The following is a 21,111-nucleotide window of genomic DNA, read 5'->3' as shown; positions in this document are numbered from 1 at the left end:
CCCCATTCCACCTGGCCCTGGGATCAGCAACCTCCTCCAGGAAGTTGGAACCATCGGCTTGGCAGATGGCCCAGGGTGTGTCCTGAGGAGCCAAGAAACTCCACTATATATTCCAGCCCAGGGGATAGCCCTATAGCTCCAGGGACCTGCAGGTAAGAGAGCCGGACTGGAGTCCCCTTTGGCAGTGGGACATCAGGTTTCCTACTCTTGCCCCTGTCCTGCCCTCCCCACCCCACGTCCAGACCCACTGGACATCCAACTCCCCTATATACAGATACACCCACATACTGGCCCTTGGATGCGGCCCACCTCAGTTTTCCTGGTGCCCAGGTGACCATTGTCCTGAGATTGGGCCCTTCTGCCCTCTCTAGGACAGTCTCCTATGATCCCCTCTCTTTCCTCACTCCAGACATGGGTTTCCTGTGGAGCTGGTGGACACTCTGGGCCGGAGCAACTCTCCTGGGGGGTAAGTGAAACCAAGATCCCATCTCTGTCCTTGTTCCAGTCTGAGGAACTCTGCCTGCCTGGGGCAGCACCCTCCATGTGTGCCCCCTCCGCAAACCATATCCCAACACCACCCCAGGCCAGCTGCAGTGGGAGAGAGGCACCTTAGGCTCTGCAGAGAAATGTGGTGGAATCCACCCATTCTCTCTCTGTTCTGGAGGGAAGCAGGTGAATACCTTAGTCCCCAAACTCAAGTGTGCAAGAAATACCACCTCCTTGATTTTCTGCAACTCAACTAAAGTTTTGACTCTGAGCCTCATTCTGATGAGGTGATGGAAAATTTCACTAAAGTCATTCTTGAAGGGCTTCGTATCCAATTCTCCAGGGCTGTGGCCAGGACTAGAGTTTTAGGTAAAGCCAAAGGCCTGGGGGAGAACAGGACCTCAGGACCTTCTAGTCACCAGTCAACATTTTATTAGGTTACTTTTGAAATGTTCATTGTCCCTGGTCTCTTGGCCCTGTGGGATCCTGGGATACCCTTCACGGCTCCATTATTCAGCAGACAGCCCTTCTATAACTCTCACACTCTTCCCAAGGTGCTGTAGATCTCTCTCTATTTCTCTCTCTCTCTCTCTCTCTCTCTCTCTCTCTCTCTCTCTCTGCCTCCCTCCCTCCCTCCTTCTCCCTCTCCCTCTCCTTCTCCCTTTCTCTCTCTCTTTCCCTTTTCCTCCTCCTCCTCCCTCTGCCTCCTCCCTTTCTCCATCTCTCTTGTCTTCTGGAGAATCTCTTCCCAGTTGGGGTGTTGAAAAGCACCCACTCTATTTCTAGGAGACATTTTGTCCACACTCCTATAATCTCCTTCTTTCCTTTACCCACTTCAAACCACCCCCCCACACACCACCCCTGTCCTAATAAGACAGAAATCACAAACTGGCACCTGAATCCAGCCACTTTGGACTCCATAGTGCTTAAAACGATTTTGGGTTGGAGATTTCACGTGGAAATTCAGATAGCCAGTTTCTCTTGAAAAATGGTAAGATCTGGCATAAGAAAGAAAAAAAGAGCCCATAAGCCGTCATCATAACAACAGGCTAAAGCTAATAGCAACAACCTCCTTTCGATGGTGTGTGAATTCTCCATTTGCACATTGACATGACTTCCCTGGCCCTGTCAGCATTTGAGTTGGAGATCCCTGTCTAAAGCATTCAGGCTTTTGGAAAACAAAAGCCAGAAAAGCTGGTGGGTGAATGCCATGTGAATAAGGAGAAAGGAAAGAGAAAAGGTGTGGGAGGAAGCCCAAGTTGTATTTCAACATGTTATCTAGGCACAGAGCATGGGGTGGGTTCTCTGATGGATAAGTGGACACACAACTGCGTTATCTTGCCCCAGGGTTGACCCAGAAGGCCTCAGGGTACGCCAGCAACACCGGAGGGGAGGAATTCCTCACGGCCTTCCTGCAGAACTACGAGGCCGGGTACGGCAAGTCCTTCCTCCACCTCCTACTCACCACCCTGTCCAACAGCCTCACCTCAGTTACCATCCTCAGCCAGGCAGATGGCACCTCGCAGGAAGTCACGGTGAAGCCTGGGCAGTCGGCCATGGTCAACATCAACATCAACATTGAGTTGACTGGCAGCAAAACCTCGCCGCATGTGGTGCTGGTCCGCTGTGACCACCCCATCTCTGTGCAAGCCATAAACGCTAAGCCCAACACAGGGGAGCTGACACTGCTGCGGCCTACCAGTGCCCTGGGCTCCGAGTATTTTGTGTTCACACCCCCCAGCATCTCGTCCGAGAATGTTAAGGAGTTTGCTGTGGTGGCTTGTGAGAAGGGTGCCTCAGTCAGTGTGCAGCTGAAGGGGGAAGTGACATTCGAGGGCAAGCTCTATCCCGCAGGCAGTGTCTTGAGTGTGACTCTGGAACCCTATCAGGTGGTCCAGCTGCAGAGTACGGATGATCTCTCAGGGTCAAAGATCACAGCCAATGGCCCTGTGGCGGTCTTCTCTGGCCACAGCTGTGCCCAGAAACACACAGAGTGCAACCACGTGATGGAGCAGCTGTTACCCACCTCCACCTGGGGCACCCAGTATGTGGTACCCGTTCTAGGCTGCCAGACCCGCTTCGATCTGGTCTATGTCGTGGCCAGCCAGACCACAAAGCTGACCTACAGACTTGGGGACGTCTCTGGCTCCAAGACTCTCGAGGAAGGTGATGTGTCTGAGTTTGAGGTCCGGAGTTCCCAGCCACTCTACTTGTCTGCAGATGTGGGCATCCAAGTCCTGCTGTTTGGCACAGGTGCCACAAAGGGCAGAATTACCTATGACCCCTACCTGGTCCTGATCCCAGACGTGGAGGCATACTGCCCTGCCTATGCGGTCGATAGCATGCCGAACTCTAGCATTGTGGCCGTCATGATGGCACAGACGAAGGCTGTTGATGGGGTCACCATGGACGGGAAAAGCCTGGGGGACAATGTCGCCTGGAAAGATGTACCAGGCAGTGAGTTCTCGTATGCCGAAATAGACATCAGCCCGGATAACACGGTCCACCAGTTCAAGGCCACTACCAACTTTGGACTGCTCATCTTCGGGCTGGTCCAGTCTGGAGGTTATGGGACAGCAGCTGCCTGCCTGGATAGTGAGTGATGGGAAACGACCCCTGGCCCTGTCCACCTGGTGACCCCTTTGCGGGCTCTCTTGTCTTTCCCCCTTTCCCATCCACCTGCTCCTCTATGGTTTCCTGGCTCAGCTGGGCTGTTCCCCCCTCACCTCAATCCTCCCTGCCATCCTTCCTTTTCTAAAGGCTTCCCAGGCCCTTCCTACTCCCCACCCCTCCAGGAACAATACTCTAAATATTTGGCAACCGGTATGATCCAGGGTCCCAAGCAGTCAGGAGAGATGCACTAACACTGCAGCAGAATCCTCTGGCATCAGACCTCTGTCTGTTGCTTTGTGGTGTGGTGCTGTTGGGGAAGGGATACTATGGGGGAACCAAGGTGCTGAGAAGGAGGGATCTTGGGCAAAGGGTGGGGAGGCAGGGTCAGGTCAGCAGCTTCTTACCAACTAGTCTGGAAATATTTTGATATTGTAGCAACTGATACACAACTAGACCAGTTGCTGACTGCCACTCCCCCACACCTTCTATGGGAACGTTTCTGCCCAAACTGAGAAGGTCTAAAAGTATAATAATAATGAGGCCTACCATGCTGGGAGTGTCACCCCTCAGTATACTGGGGACCATTCTAGGTACCTCGCACTTGTTAACATAGTTCCCCTCTAGGATCTGGCCCTTTGTGTCACCTCAGGCTCAGCACATTGAGAAGCATTTGTGCAGCATTTGAGGGCACAAATGTGACAGCCAAACTTCTCAGGTTCAAATCCTACTTCCGCTTGTGTGACCTGGAGCATGTGACTTCACCTCTGTGGGTCTCAGTTTTCACATCTGTAAAACGGGGATAATAACCACCCCCCCACACAGGATTGTTTAAGTGCGGGTGTAATAAGTTAACATTTGTGAAGCACATAGGGAGTAACCTGGCAAGTGAGTAGGACTACATAAGGGTAAGCTGCTATTATGAGCAGACAGAGGGCAAGAGCTTCCGAAGACAGGAAGAGCTGTTTCTTCTTATTTAGACCTCCCTCCCCTTCATGCTACGACCCCAGACGCTAAGGTTCCCAGCACTGGCAAAAATACCCCTACCCATTCTCCACGACATGGAAGCCACTCAACTTCAAAGGGCCACTTGGCCTTTAGTAGGACGGGGAAGGGGTAGGTAATGAATTATAACAGGTAACACTCAATTAACACTTAGGGCAGTTCCAAACCCTCCTTATGTTTTAGCTTATTTAAACCTGGCAGCACTTCCCTCCCCATATGTCCCTGCAAAGAAGGTATTAGTATCATCCGCATGTTACAAATATGGCAACTGAGGCACAGAGAGTTTAAAATTCCTTGTCCAGTGTCACACAGCTAATTGCTTGAGCCAAGATTCTAGCCTAGCGGCCTGACTCCACTGTCATTTCCGTTCTGTTGAACAGTTTCTGCCTTCCATCTTCTGTCCTTAAAAAATGTGCCTTAGCCTTTTGACCTGGATGGGAAAGTAGGGGAGAGGAGGAAGCAGGGAGAGAAAATTAACAAATTAACATTTCCATGATTGTTCCTGCTGTCTTTCTTCACTGCCTTCCAGTCCTTCGGGTCTGAGCTGAGGAAGCAGACAATCTGGGCTGGGGTCAGGCCTGCGGAGCTCTCTCCCTGTGAGATTCCAGACCTGTTTCCTCACTTGTAAAATGGGTAGTTGTGAGCGAACTGCCCAAACTCCTCACAATGGTAGATGGTATTGCGCCAGGATTCCCAACTGCGAGGACACTCCTGACTCCTTCTCTGTCGCCACCGCCCCCTTCCCTCCTCAGACCCGGTGTCCATGAATATGAAGAAGCACCCCTGCCAAGATATGCAGTGCCATCCCTCGCAATCCTGCCAAGTGGAGAACGGGCAGGCCAGATGCGTACCGGTCTCCACGGCTACCTGCCGCGCCCAGGGTGACTCCCATTACACCACCTTTGATGGCCATCGCTACGACATGATGGGCACGTGCTCCTACACGATGGCGGAACTGAACAGCCAGGACCAGACTCTGCCCGCGTTCAGCGTGGAGGTCAAAAACGAGCACCGGAGCAGCCACCGCGTCTCTTGCGTGGGCTTCGTCGCCGTGCGCGCCTATAGCCACTCCGTGTCACTGTTCCGCGGGGAAGTTGGCTTCGCCCGGGTAAGTATCCAGAATCTTCAGGGTTTAATGCCCATCAGTCAGAAGGAGGAGGCAAGGCCTGGGTGTCAGGCCCCCAACCTGAGCCCTTTGCCGGGGGAGGAGGGTACAAGGAGTGGGCCCAGGGAGTGGGGGCTGGGCAGGTGGGATTTGAAAACCCGTGGCAGAACCTTAAATCCCTTTTGTCCAGCAATTGTACTTATAAAAAAAATTTAAGGATGCTCAGAGATATGGTTAGGGAAAAAAGTTTATGCCAATATGGTTTATAATAGCAAAAAAATAAAGAAGGAGAGAGAGAGCCCAAGGAAGGAGGAGGAGGAGGAGAGAAGGAAGGGAGGAAGGGAGGGAGAGAGGGAGGAAGGACGGAAGGAAGGAAACGGGGAAGAAAAGGAAAATGTCCAACAATGGGAAATTTCTTAAGTGATCAAACACTAAATTTAGTGAGCACCTACTATGTGCCAGACTTGTTTCTTGGCACTTTCCAGGTATTAATGCATTTAATTTTCACAGCAATCTGTGGGATAGGCTTTATTATCAACACTTTTAGATGAGGAAACTGAGGTCCAGAGAGATGAGTGGCAGGGACTTAGAGCTGTAAGAGATAGAGCTGGGAACAGGGGCAGGCCAGCTTCTGAGTCCCTATTCTTAACCTCTAGGCCAGGGGTGTCCAAACTTTTTTCAACGTTTTTCACCAAGGGCCATATGCGGTAAAATACACAAATAGCCGGGCCACTCACTCGAGGTGAAGTATGTATTGCCTCACCTGGTTTATTTAAGTAAACTAAATATATTTTTGGAATTTGCTGCGGGCCAATTAACAATGGATCGTGGGCAGCAGTTGGCCCGTGGGCCGCAGTTTGGACACTCCTGCTCTAGGCCCTTCTGCCCCTGGGAAACTCAGCCAATATAGATAACAGCCTAGAGCAATTATGTCCCTTTTTTCCACCATGTTATTATGAAAATGTTCAAACATCCTGAAAAGTTGAAATCACTGTGCAGTGAACACTCATGGGCCAGCCACCTAGATTCTAAACATTTTACTCTTTTTGATTTAGCATACATCTATCATCTGTCCACCCCTCTGTCCAGTCAACAATCCATCTTATTTTTTGTATACTTAAAAGTAAGTTCCAGACATCAGTACATTTCACCCCTAAAGACTTCAAATTCCATATCATTAACTGGAATACAATATTTTTACACTTCTTACTGCTCACCTTTGAGATAAAATTTATACCTAATACAATCCACAAATCTTCAGCGTACAATTCACTGTTTTTACAAATGAGCAACCCAAACCTTCATTGAGATATAGGATATTTTCATCACTCTGGAAAATTCCCCCATGTCCCTTCCCAAACAATCCCCAGCTCCCCTCACCCCAAAGGCAATCAGAGTTCTGATTTTTTTTCCACCATAGATTTGTCTGTTCAAGAACTTCATATTAAGGGGCTCATCCAGTGTAAGAAGCCTCTTGTGTAAGTCTTTGTTTGCTCAGCATAATACTATGGAAATTCTTCCATGTTGCTGAGATTTTTCTTTGTTTTGATAGGTAGAGCCTTCACATAGTTCAAAACAAAAAGGGCATTTTGTGAGAGGTCTTGCTGTCACTCCTGTCTTCATCTGCTCTTCCCCCACTCCCCACAGCTGATGACTTTTACTGATTTCTTGAGTATTCATCTAGGGTTTCTTGATGCCAATACAAGCAACCATAAACATCCATTCTTACCTCTTCCCTTTCTTCCCAAAGTGTACTGTACTGTATGCTCTGCTCTGCTCTGTACTTTGCTTTTTGCGCTGAACCGTATATTCTGGAGTTGTTTCCGTATTCGTGGATAGGGAGCCTCCCCTTCTTTCTTACAGCTGCGTCCTTCTCCATCGCATGGGTGCATGATAGCTCATTTAACTCAGTCATCTGTGAATGGACACTTTGTTCTTGATGGCAAACAGTACTGCAGTGAATATTCTGGTACCTCCCTCATTTTGTGAGTGTTCAGGTGGACCTGTGAGATTAATCGCCAAGTGGATTAAAGTCGGTGTTCTGAGACCTAGAGGGATTGAGCACAGGCTCAGGGGGACTTCAAATCCCTTGAAAGTATGTGCAGAATTTTGCACAGACCATGCAGTTTTTCAGGCAGAGGGTCCATTGCTTTTGTCAGATCCTTACTGAGATCAGTGAGTCGACAAAGGTTTAGAGCTCCTGGTAGAATCATGGTAGGCTGTCCACAAGACATTGTTGGGAGAAAAGAGGAGTTCGTGACATGGTAACTTCAGCACGGTCTCATTATTTTTTAAAAAAATATAAATGTATTTAAAGGTGGAAAAAATCTGGCAGGATTTATAAAGTGCGTGTGTGTTTCTACAGCAATATGAGTGATTTCTCTTTTCTCATTTTTGCTCATGCACATTTTATGTTTTCTGTAATGAACAAATGTGACTGTGTCATTTAAAAGTGGAGATCACGGATCTTAGGGGAGAGACGGCTTTGAACAGTGGTCCCTGAACAGAGCCTGTGAGTGTGGGGCCCTGAGCTGCCTCGGCACCTGCTGTGTGTGCACCACTGCCTGCTAGGCCTGGACACACAGGAGGACGCACACAGGCCTTCCTTCCTTCCTGACTGACTGACCTATCTTACCTTCAGACCATCGCTCGTCCTGTTCCCTCTGCCTGTTGCTCCATTTTCATACCCCATCCTCTTGGCTAAGACGAGAATGTGTGGGGTAAGAATGAGAAGATAATCAGGAAGGGGAAATGGGTCCAGGGGACAGAGAGGCACTCTCCTTATCTCCTGGCCAGACTCTCTCTCCACTTAGGACGTTTGCGAAGCAATACCCTTCCCCATCCTTGTTTTTGTAGCTATCCCTCACTGATCCTTTACAGCTCAGCTGAGCTGTCCCTTCCTCCAGGAAGCCTCGTCTGATATGCAAGTTTGGATCTGGCCCCTGTTCTAGGCTCCCACAGCGTCCTGTGCCTCCATTACCCCAGCCCTGTCCATTCTGATCTGTCACTGTCTAGTGACACTTCTGTCTCTCCCATTGCACTGGGAGCCCCATGAGAGCAGGGTCAAGGGCTTTCTCGGTCATCACTAGATCTCCATGATCTCCCAGCCCAGGCCGGCCACAGAGTGGGTGCCCAGTGAGTGTTTGTTTAACACAGCAGTGCCTTCGTTCACTCATTGAGTGCCCGCCGTTCTACCAGGCACTGTTCTAGGTACCGGAGATGAAACAGGGATCAAAGCAGACAAAAATCCCTGCCTTTGTGAAGCTGACAGTCTATGGAGCTAGACAGCTGATACATGCAAATTATATTCTAGAAGGTTAGAAGGTATAGGAACAAGTAGAACAGGAAACAGGAGAAGGGAATAGGGAGGGGTTGCCATATAAAGCAGGGTAGTGGGGCTGGCCTCACTGGGATGGTACCATTTGAGCAAAGCTTCTGTAAGAGGTGCGGAAGTAGTCACGTGTGCATCTAGGGGCAGAGCCTTTCAGGCCATGAGGAGCAAGGACAAAGATCCTGAGGCTTGGTTGGTGGCAGTAGCAGGAGGGAAGAATCCCACCGCAGCTAGCGCAGGGGAAGGCCTGGGAGGACATGAGGAGCTGAAGGCCAGACCACAGGGCATCTGACCACTCCCTTCCCTTCTCACCCCCGCTGCAGATTGACAACCAGCGCTCGAGGCTGCCTGTCTCCCTGGGCAAGGGTTGCCTCCGCGTGTACCACAGTGGGACACGGGCCATTGTGGAACTGGACTTCGGGCTGGTGGTCACCTATGACTGGAATTCCCAGCTGGCAGTGAGCCTGCCTGCGCGCTTCAGCGGCCAGGTGTACGGATTGTGTGGCAACTATAATGGCAACCCTGCTGATGACTTCCTCACCCCCAACGGGGAGCAGGCTCCTAGCATTGTGGAGTTTGCCAATAGCTGGAAGCTGGATGATGGAGACTCCCTGTGTGAGGACGGCTGCGAGAACGACTGTCCCTCCTGCACCAAAGACCAGGCTCAGCATTATGCGAGCAGCAATCTCTGCGGCACGCTGACCGAGACCAATGGCCCCTTTGCCGCCTGCCACAAGGATCTGGACCCCCAGCCCTTCCTGGAGGAGTGTGTATATGACCTATGCGTGGCCAAGGGGGACCGGTTCAGCCTGTGCCGGGGCCTCAGCTCCTATGCCCAAGCCTGTCTGGAGTATGGCATCTCTGTCAAGGACTGGAGGTCACCAGCCAACTGCCGTGAGTGAGGCCCTGGTGGAGGCTGGGAGCACATGGTGGGAGGCAGGGATCCCTGACATCTGCTCAATATCTGAGCTCTTATTGTGGTTCAGCCCAGAGCTGGGCCAGGCCAGAGACACGGAGATGGACAAGACAGCCAGGCTTTGCGACAGGGAGCCTCAGGTTCGGGCGGACGTATCACTAGATAGTGACAGCCCAGAGTAGTCATGGCCAGGTTGGAGGAGGCACAGGCAGAGTGGTCAGGGCTGGGTGGGCGAAGGCCCAGAAGGCAATGGGAGACCAAAGAAGCTTCCTAACTCAGCCTGGGTTGGGGGAAAGGAGGGTCAAGGAGATTTTCCTAGAGAAAAGGAGGCCCAATTAGCAACCTGTAGGAGGGCTTGGAACTAGACAGGAGAAAGGGAGCAGAAAGTGGGTTCCAGGCTGTAGGAAGAGCATGTGCAAAGCTTGGCATGAGAGGTTGTCTTCAGAGTCCCAAAGCAGAAATATCTCTTCCTTTACATCTCTGCCTTTACATCCCTTCCATGACTCCCCAATGACCTTTGCATAAAGGACAAACTCCTTAGCCAAGCGTCCATACATTTACTCATTCATTCCCTCATTTATTTATTCATTCAATAAGCATTCCTGGAACCACTGTCTGGCCCCTTCCCTGTGCTGGTGATGAACAGCCACCTGATGTCCCTCTCCTGTGAGACTCCCAGAGAAATGCTCTGGAGGCAGAGAGGCTAGAGGGAAGGAGAAAGAGGCATCCAGCCCAGGGCTTGCGACAGGGACTGCGGAGGGGGAGTAAGTCTGGGTGAGACACTGAGGCCATTTGAGGTTTGTCTTGGTCACTGCTGTGTCCTTACTGCCCAGTAAACACCCTCCTCCCCAGAGTCCCCAATGCCTGGTGCAGAAGAGGAAACAGTGAGTTTGTTCATCCACTCACTCATTTCCACAGTATTTGCTGATCATTTCCTACGGGCCAGGCCCTGTCCTTGGTGCTGATTCAGCTGTGTTTGAGGCAGACAAGGTCCCCACTCTCGCAGAACTTATATCCTGTCAGGAAGACAGAGTAGCAGTAAACTGGAGCATCTTCAGAGAACAGAAAGAAATGAAGTTCATGTAATGAGAGCAAATGGGAGACTCATGGAGAGGATGCTCAGGGAACACCTTTCTGAGCAGATGACATTGAGAGATGACAGAGATCAGGATAAGGCAACAGAGTCAGCGAAGTACAGTGGTACCTCGGTTTTCGAACGTCTCCGTTGACGAACATTTTGGTTTATGAACGCCGTCAATTTTATGGATCTATGGTATCATTGGATAGTAAAATTCACACTAAATTTGCAGTTTTAGGGGTTGATTTTAAAGGTCTGGAACGGATTAATCCATTTTGCATTACTTTCTGTGGGGAAACCGTGCCTCGGTTTTCGAACGTTTCAGAACTCGAACGGTCTTCCGGAACGAATTACATTAGAAAACCGAGGTAGCACTGTAATAACAGTGATGTCCATTGGGTGTCTCCACACAGATGAACTCATTTACTCCTCACAGCAAGCCTGTGAGGGCAGCACTGGTATTATCCCGTTTTACTAATGAGGCGTAGGGTGGTTGGAATCATTTGCTCATCATCACACAGCTAAGATGGGGAGAGCGGGGATTGGAACCCAGGACATCTGGGCTCTGGTAGCCTTGTCTTAGCCACATGCTGCACTGCCTTCTGAGGGAACAGCTAGAGCCAAGGCCCTGAGCTGGGAGTGTGAGGACCCATGAGGAGGCCACAGTGGCTGGGGCAGAGTGAGCCAGAAGGAGAGTGAGAGGAGACAGGGCTGAGAGGTGATGGGGCCCACTCGTGTGGGGCCTCAATGGCCACAGAGGTGGGGGAGACTCTGGCTTTTCCTTTGAGCAAGACCGAGCCACCAGAGGGCTCTGAGCAGAGAGAGACATCGTCTGACTCAGATGTTCACAGGGTCCCTCTGGCTTCCTGTGAGGAAGACTGTGGGGGCGCGGGGGGGGGGGGGGGTGGTACGGAGGGAGGCAGGATGGGGCCAAAGGTGATCAGGCAGGAGGCTACTGGGGTAGACAGCATCAGGGTGGGGACGGTGGTGAGAGGAGAAAGGGGTAGATTTTGAATATGGAGCTCACAGGATTTACTGACAGATTGGTTGTCCAGTGAATGAAGGGGGGAGGGTCGACTATGTCTCTGAAGTTTGGGGCCTGAGTGCCTTGAAGGATGGAAGTGCCATGAACTAGATGGGGAGCTCTGAGGGAGGAGCAGGATTCCGGGAGGGAAGTCCTGGCACGTTCCCAGCTGGGCGTCCCTCGAGGGTGCAGCGCTGGCCTGACTCGCGTCCCTGTGTCCCTGCAGCCCTGTCCTGCCCAGCCAACAGCCGCTATGATTCCTGCAGTCCCGCCTGCCCTGCCTCCTGCAACCCCGACGCACTGCCAGCCGACTGCTCCGAGCGCCGGTGCGTGGAGGGCTGCACATGCCTCCCGGACTTCGTGGCCAGCGGCGGTGCGTGCGTGCCGGCCTCGTCTTGCGGCTGCATCTATGAAGGCCGCCCGCTGGCGCCGGGCCAGCAGGTGTGGGCCGATGACCAGTGCCGGCGGTGCTGTACCTGCGACGGCGCTACCAGGAAGGTGCATTGCAAGGACACGCAGGGCTGCCCGGCCGGCGAGCGCTGCCTCGTGAAGAACAACCTCCTGGGTTGCCACTCTGAGCGCTTCGGGACCTGCCAGGCGTCCGGGGACCCGCACTATGTGAGCTTTGACGGCCGGCGATTCGACTTCATGGGCACCTGCACTTACCTGCTGTCTGGCTCGAGCGGCCAGAACACGATGCTGCCCGCCTTCCGGGTGCTGGTGGAAAACGAGCATCGGGGCAGCCAGACCGTGAGCTACACGCGCGCCGTGCGCGTGGAGGCCCTCGGAGTGAAGGTGGAGGTGCGCCGGCAGTATCCTGGACGAGTGCTGGTGAGCAACGCGGCACCCAGGGCCGGGTGGAAGGGCAGGACGTCCTTCCGGAGAGTGAGTGGGGCTGGGCATCTCTTAGCAGACCTGTGGTCAGTGGTTAAGGCCCTGGCCCCTGAGCCGGGGGTGCTGTCTCCCCTGGCCATGTGACTGTGTCTCTCTGGGCCTTCGTTTTGTCCTCTGTCAAAAGAGATAGTAACAGGGTGCCTCCAAGTAGAAGGTGCTTTTCAAGGTGGTTGTGGGAACTTGACTAGTTAATATTTGTAGGATGTTTGAAAGAGGCCTTGGCACCAAGCACATTTTCAGTAAATGTTGACTTAATATTTTATTGATATGTATCCTGCCAAGTTATACTTTTGTGCATTCCTCTGGAGGGTGATTGATTTTCAGAGAGTAAGGTGACCTATAAAAGGTCAGTAACTAGGGATCGTGGCTGGGGGAAAGGGACCAAACAGTGGTCCAGAAAGGGACCAAGTTTCTGGGCAGAGGGTTCTCGGAGGGTCCACCACCCGGCAGAAGTTAAGAACCCCTGATTTACTCTTTTAAAAAATAAAAGATAAAAATCGAGAGGTGAGGTAGTTGTAAGAGTCACAATAGCTAATAATTATTATTGAGCGGTTTGGGGCAGTGGCCCATGCTTTTGGGAGGAGGCTGATGGGAAATGGAAAACCGAGAGAACTTTCCACGTGCCAGGCACTATGCTAAACTCTTTACAGGCCTTAATTCTTAACCCTCAGCACGACCTTGGAGTAAAGGAAATTCTGCCCATAAAGCCTGGTTTGGCATAGAGAAGCTTCTAGACAAACAGAGAACCTAATTATGAGTATTTATTAATGTCACCTCTCTGAGATGACATTTAAACTGAAGCTTGAATAATAATAGCCAACATATATTAAATTACTTCTACGTGTTAAATGATTGACATATAGTAACTCATTTAATCTCTACAATCCTGTGAAATACTTAATCTTGTTAGATGAGAAAACTGAGGTACAGAAAGGTTAATTCACCTATTCAAGGACACACAGGTAATGAGTAGCAGAGCCAGGATTTGAAACCATGCTATCTGGCTCCAGGATCCATACTCTCAACCATTACCTTATATTGCTTCTCCTGAAGAAAGAGATGGAACAAGCAGAGAGAGAAATGCCTGGAAGGGTGTTCCAGACAGAGGGAACGGCAAGTACAAAGGCTCTGAGGCAGGAACAAACTGGGGCTAGGAATAGAGCACTACTAGAGAATTCAATTGGAGAGTAGTGGGCTTATTCCAATCTGGGACCTCTTAGGCCATTGTGAGGGATTCGGATCAAAGCTGACACCTAAAAGATGAAGTAGAAGTGGCCAAGTGCAGAGTGCTGGGTGGTATTCCAGGAAGCGAACACAGCAAGTGCAAAGGCCCTGAGGTGACAGTGCACTGATATGTTCAGGTGGACAGCAAGGAGGCTGGGTGAGTGATGTGGCAGGGGATGTAGGCACAAAGGTGGACGGAGCCAAAGTTAAGCAGTACCTTCTAGGGAAGGGGCTTGGATTTAAGCCAAGTCCTGAAGGATGAAGGGGAAACAGCCAGGAGAAAAGTGGTCGGTGGTGTTCTTAGCCAAGTGAAAAGGCCCTGAAGTGAGACTAAACTGGGGGAATTAGAGGAGTGTCAAGAAAGCCAGTGGCTGGAGCAGAATGAGTGAGGAGGAGGGTGAGAGGAGGTGAGGTCAGGGAGGTAATGGGGAGACAAGGCTTTGAAGGTCATGGGTTAGAAATTTGGATTTAATCTGATACTTTAAGGACAAAGAGAAGTGGGTGGTGGTCCAGGCAGAGGTAATAGCAAGTGCGAAGGCCCTGAGGTGGGACCAAACATAATGTGCTCAAGAGAACAGCAAAGAGCCCAGAATAGCTGGAGCTGAATGAAAGAGGGTTGGGCCACAGAGCCATGAACACCCTGACCCTCCTGCATCTCTCCTCAGGTGGACGACATCATTCGGTACCTGCCCTTCCAGGCAGCAGAGGGGCAGGTGCAAGTGTTCCGCCAGGGCCAATATGCTGTCGTGCGCACAGACTTTGGCCTGACCGTATCCTACAACTGGGATGCCCACGTGACAGTCAAGGTGCCCGGCAGCTATGCTGACGCCCTGCATGGGCTCTGTGGTAACTTCAACGGGGACCCAGGTGATGACCTGGCTCTGCGCAGTGAAGGCCAAGCTGCCAATGCACTGGCTTTCGGGATTAGCTGGCAGGAGGAGACCAGGCCCGGCTGTGGAGCCGCCGAGCCAGGTGACTGTCCCACGCTGGACTCCCTGATAGCCGAGCAGCTGCAGAGCAAGAACGAGTGTGGGATCCTCGCCGACCCTAAGGGCCCCTTCCGAGAGTGCCACGACACGCTGGATCCAAAGGGTGCTGTGCGCGACTGTGTTTACGACCGCTACATGCTCCCAGGCCAGTCTGGGCCACTGTGTGATGCATTGGCCAGCTATGCTAAGGCATGCCAGGCTGCGGAGGCCACTGTGTACCCCTGGAGGAGTGAGGAGCTTTGCCGTGAGTACCAATAGTAACAACTGGGGGGCTCAGCCTTGTGTATATTCATTAACGTATAAATATCATTAATTCACTTAATTCTTATAACAACCCATGAGATAGGGACTATGGTTTTACCCATTTAACAGATGAGGAAACTGAGGCTCAGAAAGGTTCGGTTACATGCTCAGGATCATGACAGCTAGGAAATCATAGATGCAGTAAATATCTGTAAGACAACCAAATACATCTGGTGGCCCAGGGTCTGATTCCCATATGGCACCTGTCATTCAGAAACAAGCAGTAATATTGTCTTTAAAAGAAGCTTCATTCCTTCTCCAGTTCTTGGTCCCCATCTGTCCTACTTCATTCATTTACAACAGCTGCCTGGCCCCTTGGGCAGTCAGTTTGAGACCCTTGCCTCAGATATGGGTGCAGGAATGGTCTTCAAATGTTTTGGCTTGCTATCAAAGAAGTTTGAAAGCCACGTACCCCTTCACTGGATCTTTACATTTTTTAATTTATTGTTGAAATACAATACACATGTTCAAAAATATGTACATATAATAAGTAAGCAACTTGACATTTTTTCAGCAAGAGAACAAATCTGCATAACCTGTCCCAAGAATCCTGAAAAAGAACATACGAGGCTTCTCACCCCTTCAGAAGTCCTTTCACACCCCATTCTCAGCACTGTGCCCCAAGAGATAACCACTATTCTGACTTCTAAAGTTTCTGAACTTAATAGAAGTTCAACCATACCTCTCCAGTTTTAATCCTAAATTTAAATAATTGCACAGCCCACAGAATCATGAGAAATAATAAATACCTGTGGTTTTAATTCTCTAAGCTTTGGGGATGTTTGTTACCCAGCAAAAACTGATGATGCAGTGATCAAAAAAGAGACTTCCACGTTGGAATTAAAAAGCATTCCAATGTCACTAATTCCTTAACATTATCTAAAACCCGATCTGGGTTCCAGTTTCCCTAGTTGTCTAAAAAATATGTTTTTTCAGTTTTTTGAATCTGGATCCAGACCAAATCCACACACATTGCGTTGAGTTGATTTTTCTTAAATCACGTTTTTCCTTTAATAGTTCCCTGTTTCCCCCAAACATATTATTATGAAATTCTTCAAATATACAGAAACGCTGAAAGAATTTACAGTGAATACTCAGATACTCACCATCTAGATTCTACAGTCCATATTTTATTACACTTGCTTTATCACATATCCACTTCTCTATCTACCCCTCCCTTTTGTTCATGCCATTTATTTATTGGGAAAAAAAACACGTCATTTGTCCTGCAGGATTGCCTACTTTCTGATTTTAGCTAGTTGCTTCTTTATAGTGTTATTTAACTTGTCCCACCAGATTCTCTCGTAAACTGGATATTACACCTAGAACAGTGCTGTCCAATAGAATCTCAGTGACAATGCAAATGTTCTATATCTGAGCTGTCCCGTCTGGTCACTAGTCACATGTGGTTCCTGAGCACTTGAAATGGGTCTAGTGTGACCAAGAAACTAAATCTTCGATTTTATTTATTAATTCAATTATATGTAAATAGCCACAAGTGACTAACAGATAGGACTACACAGATAGAGGCTTGATTAGGTTCAGTTTTCGTTTCGTTTTTTGTTGTTGTTTTTTGAGGAAACTGCCTGTCCTATAATCTGGAGTGAGTGGGGTTTGATGAGAGAAACAAGGATTCTTTTTTCTTTTCTTTACAACGTGGCCAAATATTTTAATATACTGTAGAATTACTCCTACTACTACAGAGTGAAGAAGCTAAGAATACTGCATTCGCAAATATACTGCATAGATTACACAGACACGCACACACACTATACATGTCTCCGAATGTTTAAAATACACACCACAGATCCACAACTTGTTACCAACTTGAATAAGTTCACGGAAGACATAGGTAACCCAAATCACGCTTAAAGAGGAAAAGAAACCTAATTTTCAGGATCAGATTAGCTGCGATGTAATCTGTTCCCCACTCAACAGAAGGGATGCTTGTAGCTGGACTGCTTATGTGTGAGGGTGTGTGAGCATGTGTGTGCACACGCGTGTGTGTCGGGGTCAGCTGTGTCACCGGGGAGCAGGGACTCTCCATCCTGATAGCCACTCTCCCTGCAGCGCTGAGCTGCCCGCCCCACAGTCACTACGAGGCCTGTTCCCACGGCTGCCCGCTGTCCTGTGGAGACCTTTCAGTGCCTGGGGGCTGCGGCCTTGACTGCCACGAGGGCTGCGTATGCGACGAGGGCTATGTACTCAGCGGTGACTCCTGCGTGTCCCTGCCCTCCTGCGGCTGCGTGTACCAGGGCGCCTACCACCCGCCAGGCCAGACCTTCTATCCTGGACCGGGCTGCGATTCCATTTGTTACTGCCATGAAGGTGGCAGGATAAGCTGTAAGGCCTCCTCCTGTGGCCCACACGAGGTCTGCCGGCCGTCCGGTGGCGCACTGCGCTGTGTGGCTGTAGGCTCTGCCACCTGCCAGGCATCGGGAGACCCCCATTACACCACCTTTGATGGCCGCCACCTTGACTTCATGGGCACCTGTGTGTACGTGCTGGCTCGCAGCTCCGGGACCCAGCCAGGCCTGGAGCAGTTCACCGTCCTGCAGGAGAATGTGCAGTGGAACAATAGGAATGTCAGTGCGACCAAAGTGATCACTGTCCAGGTGAAGAACTTCAATCTGCGGCTGGAGCAGATGCACTGGAAGGTCACGGTGAGCGCAGGGATGGAACCTGCAGGGGAGGAGACCTGTGGGTGGGATACAGATGGCACTCAGCCCAGGGGCAGGGGGCACAGGGCTCAGAGTGAATGTGGGAGGCGTGGGGTCACCAGGAGAGGGGTTGCCAGTCAGATCCCAGAGTGGGGAGCCAAGGAGGGCAGAGGCTTTGGGGACCTGAGACCTGCTGCCATGTGGCTCCGTCTCCCTCCCTCTATGCTCCTCAGTCTCTCCTCTCCCTGCCCCTGGACTGTCCCCTCTGAACAAGTGTCCCACCCCACGTCCCCTCCACTGCATCCTCGTCCCTGCCCCGGCCACCTCCCTGCTCTCAGGGCCAGCCGCAGAACATTATGCAAACAGAAGTCAGAAAAATTCAGGGATGGGAAAGGTTTAAGGACAGGGCCAATCATGTGGGTGACCCCACCACCCCTGAACAACCATAACAGCAATAACAGCAGCTATGGATTGTACACAGCTGACCCCAGACCTTCTTGCTGCTAAGCACTTCACATCCATAGGGTCATTTTATCCTCGCAGTAGTAGCGGGAAGTACCACGATCTGCTTTATTTTTTAGAGGGGGCGGTCCCATCACTGACCCCCAGTCCCTCAGCAAAGGTAGGACTTGAACCCACGACAGTGAACCAGGAGACAGCACGCTGGACACTGGGTGCTCCGTGGTGCTTTCCAGACCGAGAAGGATCTGGTCTCACATGGAAACTGGGATTTCACTTACACTGGAGGGGTTTCCCCTGAGGTCCCACTAAAGTGCAGGCACAGGGCCGCTGTATGAGAAGCAGTATTGACGACGAGGATGCTGATGAATAGCTGACTTTTTCAGGTGCTCACTGCACACTGGACCTGCACTCGACGTTTTAATAGAGTCCCTGATGTAGCCAAGCTTCTAGAATAGCATCTGACACACAGTTGGCTCGGAACACATATGAGTTGTTGGTGTTCTTGTTAGTTCATCTCACTGAATCCCCCAGCTTCTCTAGGAGCTGGAAACTATTACAGATGAAGAAACTGAGGCATGGGGTTAAGTCACTTGTCCTTAACCACTACTTGTCCCTGCTCGGGAAGTAGGGTGGTTGACTTTGTTTTCAGGGGACTCAGCCAGGAGCATGTTTTTCTCCTGTCTTCTCCTCCGATCCCTCACACTCCCTAGAGAATCGAATGCTCTTTGTATCTATATGGAGGAAGGCCGAGCGAGGTGTTACTCAGGGCTGGATTCACAAGGCTTTGTTGCTGCTCAGTAGCCATAACCTGAAACCGCTGGTTCTTGGCTCGTGGACTTGAAGTACATTTCCTCAGGAATTTCGCTTGACTTTCCACCCCCTGATGCTTAAGGCAAAAACCCGTAGCACCCATTTACTCTTCAAAATAAAAACTCCCAGTCATAGTTAATAATAGCAGTGAACGCTGCCAGAACACCCATTCTATGCCAGACACCTTTCTCAGCACGTTGCAGATATTAATGTATCGAATCCTGACAACAACCCTATGGGGTAGGTCCCTCATTCCCACTTAGTAGATAAGGAAACAGGAACAGAGAAGTTGTCAACTATAATTGAAAAATAAAAATATTATTAAAAAATAGAGAAGAAAAAGAAAGAAACAGAGAGGTGACTTACCTGCCCAAGGTCACAGAGAGAGGAAGGGGCAGAGCTGTGTTTGAACCCAGGCAGGTGGCTCTGGAGTCAGTCACTGCACTATTGATCACTGTAGTAAGTGGTGATTCAAGCATAGCTGCTAACGTTGTTATTGCATTGAGATCCTGATTAGTTTCCTGTGGCTGCCAGAACAAGTTACCACCAACTTGGTGGCTTAAAACAACAGAAATTTATTTTCTCACAGTTCGGAACGCCAGAAGTCTAAAATCAAAGTGTTGGCAAGGGCGGCGCCCCCTCCAAAAGTTCGAGGGGGGGGATCCTTCCTTGTCTCTTCCAGCTTCTGGTAGTTCCAGGTGTTCCTGGGCATGTGGCCGCATCACTTAAATCCCTGTCTTCCTCTTCACATGGCTTTCTCTTCTGTGTGTCTGTGTCTTCCCCTCTTCTGGCTCTTCCAAGGACACTCATCACTGGGCATAGGGTCCACCCTAATCCAGGATGGTCTCCTCTCGAGGTCATTACCCTAATTATATCTGCAAAGACCCTTATTTCAAACAAGGTCATATTCTGAGGTTCTGGGTGGACATATCTTTCGGAGAACACCGTTCAACCCCCTGTAAGACCCTAGTACTATACCCATTTTACAAATATGGAAACTGAGTTCACACGATCCTCAAGTCAGGTAGGGGCTTGACCTAGGAGCTGCCCTTTCCAAGTGTAGGCTCTGAAGCATGATATCTCCTGCCTCCCAGGTGAACGGTGTGGACATGAAGCCACCGGTGGTGCTGGCACAGGGCTGCGTCAGCGCCTTCCAGCATGGCTTGGACATGGTTATCGAGACTGGCTTTGGCCTGCGTGTGGCCTACGACCTCATGTACAATGTGCGGGTCACCATCCCAGGCAACTACTACCAGCACACGGGTGGCCTGTGCGGGTATTACAATGGTGACCCCGCGGACGACTTCCGGAAGCCCGACGGCTCGCAGGCAGGTGACACCAATGAGTTCGGCAACTCCTGGGAAGTGGCCGTGCCTGGCTCTCCCTGCCTGCCACCGCCCACATGCAAGCCCGGCGAGAACTGCAACCCGGAGTGCGCACCTGAGCTGCAGGAGAAGTACAAGCAGGAGGAGTTCTGTGGGTTCCTCAGCAGCCTCAAGGGGCCACTGGCCGCCTGCCAGATGGTGCTCGATCCCCAGGGCCTCTTGGAAGATTGTGTCTTTGATCTCTGCGTGGGTGGCGGGAGCCAGGACATTCTCTGCAGCAACATCCAGGCCTACGTGAGTGCTTGTCAGGCATCTGGAGTTCACGTGGAACCCTGGAGGACCGAATCTTTCTGTCGTGAGTGAGGGGCAGAGGGGTGGGGAGGGGGAGGCACAGAAGGGGCACATCCTGCTTCCCAGGGGCTTTGACCCACCCCTCCTCTTTGCAGCCATGAAGTGCCCCACCCATAGCCACTACGAGCTCTGCGTAGATACCTGCTCTCTCACCTGCTCTGCACTCAGTGACACCCCACCGTGCCGAGATAGGTGTGCTGAGGGCTGCCAGTGCGACGCTGGCTTCCTCAGTGACGGCGAAACCTGCGTGCCCATCGAGAAATGTGGCTGCTACCACCATGGGGTCTACTATGAGGTAGGAACCCGGTCATCCCAGGCAGAGCCGGGGCCCTCACCCTGGACCCCCTCCCGCTGCCCATCAGCCCCACAGCCTGTCCACTTGGCCTCCTGAGCGTCTCCCACCCACCCCTCTTTCACTCTCCACAGCCCCACTGGGGTCCAGTTTGTCCCCTCCCAGCCTTGCTTTAGGCTCTCTCTGGTAGCAGGAAAGACCTTTGTAAATAGGACCATGGCTCCTGCAACATTAAACCCTACCCTG

General features: G+C 51.0%; 1 protein-coding gene across 1 annotated transcript in view; it reads left to right on the top strand.

The window, feature by feature from the left end:
* Positions 1-389: 389 nt before the first annotated feature.
* The window catches only part of FCGBP (Fc gamma binding protein), a 36,283-nt gene continuing 15,561 nt past the window's right edge, over positions 390-21,111 (top strand). The window contains exons 1-9 of the mRNA XM_033128849.1: positions 390-466; positions 1,834-3,081; positions 4,854-5,209; positions 8,861-9,431; positions 11,782-12,386; positions 14,339-14,906; positions 17,036-17,628; positions 19,992-20,577; positions 20,669-20,868. Coding sequence (XP_032984740.1) covers positions 412-466; positions 1,834-3,081; positions 4,854-5,209; positions 8,861-9,431; positions 11,782-12,386; positions 14,339-14,906; positions 17,036-17,628; positions 19,992-20,577; positions 20,669-20,868 — 4,782 coding nt within the window. The 5' untranslated portion in view covers positions 390-411. The remainder of the gene's footprint in view (positions 467-1,833; positions 3,082-4,853; positions 5,210-8,860; positions 9,432-11,781; positions 12,387-14,338; positions 14,907-17,035; positions 17,629-19,991; positions 20,578-20,668; positions 20,869-21,111) is intronic.

The sequence above is a fragment of the Rhinolophus ferrumequinum genome, chromosome 15 (genome assembly GCF_004115265.2).
Source record: "Rhinolophus ferrumequinum isolate MPI-CBG mRhiFer1 chromosome 15, mRhiFer1_v1.p, whole genome shotgun sequence".
In the NCBI taxonomy this organism is placed as follows: Eukaryota; Metazoa; Chordata; class Mammalia; order Chiroptera; family Rhinolophidae; genus Rhinolophus; species Rhinolophus ferrumequinum.
Note: the sequence above shows the minus strand (reverse complement) of the source record. Positions and strands in the feature narration are given on the sequence as shown.